Raw genomic sequence first — 4,472 nt, forward strand, 5'->3', positions numbered from 1 at the left:
TAATAAATAAGCACCCATCTCAAGACGCTAGAAAAAGGAAACAAAAGGAAGCCAGCGTAAAGGTAAATAAGGAAAGTAATGGAATAGGATCAACAAAAACAAAAATTATTTCTATGAAAAGGCTAATAGTATTGACACCTTTCTGATGAAATTGATCAAGAAAAAAGAAGTCACAACCAATATTAAGAATGAAAAGTTAGAGAGTCTGCAGACATTGAGAAAAAGAAAATACAAGATATTATGAATAACTATTAAAAGAGCTTAAAGTTTTTTAATGAAATAGGCAAATTCCTAGAAAAATATAACTTAACAAAACTGAAAGGAAACTGGAATGAGCACCATTCCTAGTCATAGTACCAAAGTATTTAACAACCGGGCACTGAGCATTTATAACAGGTGCTAGCTAGCCTTAGCGCTCAGCAGAGTCCAAGAAGACCCTGGCTCTGCCAGTCTTTGATCTACTCGTCACTGGAAGGTCTGGGGGATCTGGGGCTATCATGGAGGGGCTGTTGCAGTTACTGGTTGGGAGTGGTGGCTGTGTACCAACTGGCATGAAACTATTTTAGTACTTTAGCCACCTGAAGTCCTGTGGCATCAGCTGCACATCAGACCTCCCAATAACCATGAAAGGAATTGAATCAATCATCAGTTTCCACAAAGAAAACTCAGGCCCAGAGGGCTTCACCTATGAGTTGTTTAAAGAAGACATGATTTCAGTCTTACCCCAACTTTTTCACGTAATAAAAAAAGAGGGAATACTTCCCAATTCTTTTTAAGACAAGTACAGTACAAAAGAAAATTATAGGCCAATGTCACTCATGAATATAGATACAAAAATCCTAAACAAAACATTAGCAAACCAAATCTGGCAGTATAAACATAATATGACAAAATTGGGTCCCGTGCAGAAATGCAAGGTTGGCTTAATGTTTGAAAATCAATCAATTCACCACATTAAAAGTTAAAGGAGATGCCGGCCGAGTGGCATGTTGGTTAAGAGTTGGCTTGGGACTCCAGCTCTGAACAGCAGGGCCCTGGTTCGGATCCCACATGAAGGCCAGTGACGCTGCGCCCTCTACAGCTAAGATGGTGAACAACAGCTCAACCTGGAGCTGGGCTGCGTGGGGCTGGCCCGCAGCAGGTGTGAGCTTACGTGAGCTGCCGTGAGTGGCCGTGGGCCGGCGAGTGACTGCCTCAGCCAGGAAGAGCGCAATGGTAATACCAACATGGGCCAGTGAAGCAACGTCCTCCACAACTGGACTGAAGAACAAAAGGACAGCAACTTGTCTGTTCCCCTTCCCCTATTCCCCAACGCTGTTCCCTCCCCCAATTCCCCAATAAAATCTTTGAAAAAAAAAAGTTAAAGGAGAAAGATATATGGTCATCTCAACAGATGCAGGAAAAGTTCAACATCTGATTATGTTTTAAAACTTGTAGCAAACTAAGAATACAAGGGAATATCTTTATCCTAGTAAAGGTGTCTNTTTGGGACTCTCAATTCAAAAGATCCTGGCAGGACCCCCGAGAAGGCTGACAGTCTCCACCCTCAGAAATGATGGTCACCCCTCCAGTAGTTAGAAAATAGAGCCGGGCCCCTCCGTTCCTCACAGCTGACAGGGGCCTTTGAAAGTTTCTAGTCCAACCCCACCCAGTGGGTGAAACCCCTCCACACTGGAACTTTGAGATCAAGATATGTCCCCTCTTCAAAGAGGCCTGTCCTGCCACCCTTTGTAATGCCACCTCCCCCCCGCCCCCCACCTCCCAGTTCTTTCTGTATAGCACACAGCCCCGCTGGAAGGCATCTGTATTTATTATATTTCCTCGTTCCTTGTATGTCTCCTGCCAGAATGCCAGCTCCTTGAGGGAAGGGGTCTATCCCTCTCTGGGGCTTAGAATGGTGCCTGGTACACAACAGAGCCTCAATGAATTCATTTTGGATGAATGGCTGAAGGAACGATGCTCCTCAGTCTCTGGCACTAAGCCTCAGGCCCCATGTAGGAGGGGTGATCACTGAACCTGCCTGGGCTACACTGCATGGAAAGCACTGGGCTCTGCGGAATAAATTAAAATCAAGGAAACTCTGGAGGGAGGGAGAAGGAGGGGCAGCCCCAACAGGAAGACAGAGTTCAACCCCACAGAGCTGGAGAAGAAGAGAAGCTCATGGCCCACCTTGACCTTGACCATTGGACCAAGATGCCAGAACTGAGTTTTTTTCTTGCCAAAGATGATGAGCTGGCGATCAGCCAACTTGAGCTCCTGAGCTACGTCCATCTCTAACTTGTCTTGTGACCTTGACCAGGTCACTGCCCCTGCCTGGGCCTCAGTTTCTGCCTCTGTCAAATGACAAGCACTGACCTCTAAGACCCCTCTCAGCCCTGTGGCTGAAGCCTCCAGAGGGGCTTCAGAGAGGAGACATGGAAAGGGATGGTGGTGAGTGCCAGGAGAGGAACTTTCCCCAAGGACTTCCATCCCCTGCCTCCAGTATGGGGCAAGCCCACTCTGCATACACGTGCACAGCAAGTGTGGACCACCAACATCCAGCCCGGAGGCGCAGGGGCCCGAACCCAGTGAACCCTCCTTAAATTGCAGGGTGTGTTTTGGAGGCGAAGGCGAAGTGGGGAGGAGTTTCGGGGATGCCGGAGCTCTGTAGGCGGCTTCGCTGAGCCAAGCCGGGCGGGGCTGAGTTGGGGTGGGGAAAGAGGAGGGGTGTGCACTGGAAGAGAGGGAGAAAGACGGAGGTGGGGGTGTAGAAAGGATCGAAAAAGGTCGAAGTCCAGCAGTTAGGCTTCTGAGGCAGGAGGCTGTTTCAAGCTCCGCCTCCAACTTCAAAGGTCTTGGTACCAAGAGTATAGAGTCCTGAGTTCGAGACCCAGCTTCGACGCTAACACACTAGGCAAACCGTTTCCTCAACTTGGGCCTCAGTCTCCCCATATTTAGGATTAGGGGAGGGCAAGGAAGGAGGGCGTTCAGGATCCCTACAGTCTGGTCCTAATCTCCAGCTCTGGCGGGCTCAGTTGCCTCCAGCATCCCGGGGCGACAACTTTTATTCTACACACCCTAGGAGGTGGCGGGGGAAACTGAGGCACGGGCTGGGGAGACGAGCCCAGCAGCGCAGGGCTGTATGGGCCCCCTGCCCCACTTCCCCCTTCGTCCCCAGCGTGGAGGGGACGGTGTTGGGAACCCGAGGGGACCCCAGAGGGGTCCTGGGAGCCGCCCCCCGGCAGCCTCACCTTCCGCACGCGCTTCTTCCGGATGCTCTCTACAGCGAACACCTGCTCGCCGATGGCTGACAGCTCCATGCGGGGCGGCGGGTCAGCGGGCCCGGGGCCGGGCCGGGCCAAGCCGGGGGCGGAGCTGCGGGGCCGCGGCTGCGGCGCGCGATGCTAGGGCCAGCGGGGTCCCAGTCACCCTCGCCCGGGCGCGCACGCGCACGCGCACGCGCGCACACCCCCCCGCGCTCCCTCACGCCGCCGACGTTCCATTTTTGAACCTGCGCAACGTTTTCCTCCGCGCGAGCGAGCTAGCGAGCGCGCGGGGAGTGGGCGGGGCGGGGGCTCGGCTCGCGCCCGGCAGGTCCCGCCCCTCCCTCCTGGTCTCCCTCTCCGCCAGCCCCGCCCCCGCTGGAGCCCCTCCCCGTCGGGGCCCCGTACCGCCCCGCTCGCGAGCCAAGGGCCGCGCGCCTCACATCGCGGGCCCGCGGAACTTATTTGGCGCGGGCGCCGCTCGGCTCCGGGCAGGACGAAAACCTAACACCCAGACGCGTTTCCTAAAATCCTCCCAGTGACTCTGATGGGCAGGAAACGGCATGGCCCAGGTTGGACAGATGAGGAAAAGGGCAGAGTGGGGAGGCCATCTGCCCCACCTCCCAAAAACGAGCAGGCCGGGCCGCGACTCGAACCCCGGAGCTGCAGGAGGGCGGGTACGGCCAAGGTTTCCGAACCTGTCGCGGCGTCACCGTACCGCAGTCTCTCTAGAGCTGGGCTCCGGAGCGGCGCCGTTTGGCCAGTGCTGAGCCTACACGTCCGTCGTTCCACCCGTCCGTCCGTCGGTCCGCAGGCTGTAATGCAGAGACGCCTGGGTCAGACGCGGGCGCTGCCTCGAGGGTTCTCGGCAAGGCAATAATTCTCAGCAGGTGTGGCCACAGCGGATAAAAAGGTGCACCCGGGAACGGACTTTGCTGCCAAGCTACCCCAAGTCTCAACACACCGCGCTGGGCGCTGGGCGCAAAGTAGGTGTTCAACTATTTGTGGAATGAATGGATATTGAGGTCCCGAATGAACTCATTATAACCACCCACCCCCAAATCACCCCTTCTATTTTCGCTTGGTATTTCCATTCATCCTTTCCAGGAACCCGGAGTCATCCGTGCCCCTCTGGTTCCCATCTGCCATAACTGATCGCAAGTCTTGACACTCTGACCTCCTCCACTTCACACCCTTTGTCTTTTCTCTGGACTGCAGCAAAGACCTCCT

General features: G+C 54.2%; 1 protein-coding gene across 5 annotated transcripts in view; it reads right to left on the reverse strand.

Annotated features, from left to right (window-relative positions):
* Nucleotides 1-3,522, reverse strand: part of CBX7 (chromobox 7) — a 28,539-nt gene extending 25,017 nt beyond the window's left edge. For all 5 annotated transcript variants that reach the window (XR_002126021.1, XM_019660575.1, XM_019660571.1 and 2 more), the window contains exon 1: nucleotides 3,231-3,522. Coding sequence is in view for 4 of the 5 variants with exons in the window: in XM_019660575.1 (XP_019516120.1) it covers nucleotides 3,231-3,299 (69 nt within the window). In the remaining variant the exon portion in view is untranslated. The remainder of the gene's footprint in view (nucleotides 1-3,230) is intronic.
* Nucleotides 3,523-4,472: the final 950 nt, after the last annotated feature.

Source organism: Hipposideros armiger, unplaced genomic scaffold (assembly GCF_001890085.2).
Source record: "Hipposideros armiger isolate ML-2016 unplaced genomic scaffold, ASM189008v1 scaffold_321, whole genome shotgun sequence".
NCBI classification, from domain to species: domain Eukaryota; kingdom Metazoa; phylum Chordata; class Mammalia; order Chiroptera; family Hipposideridae; genus Hipposideros; species Hipposideros armiger.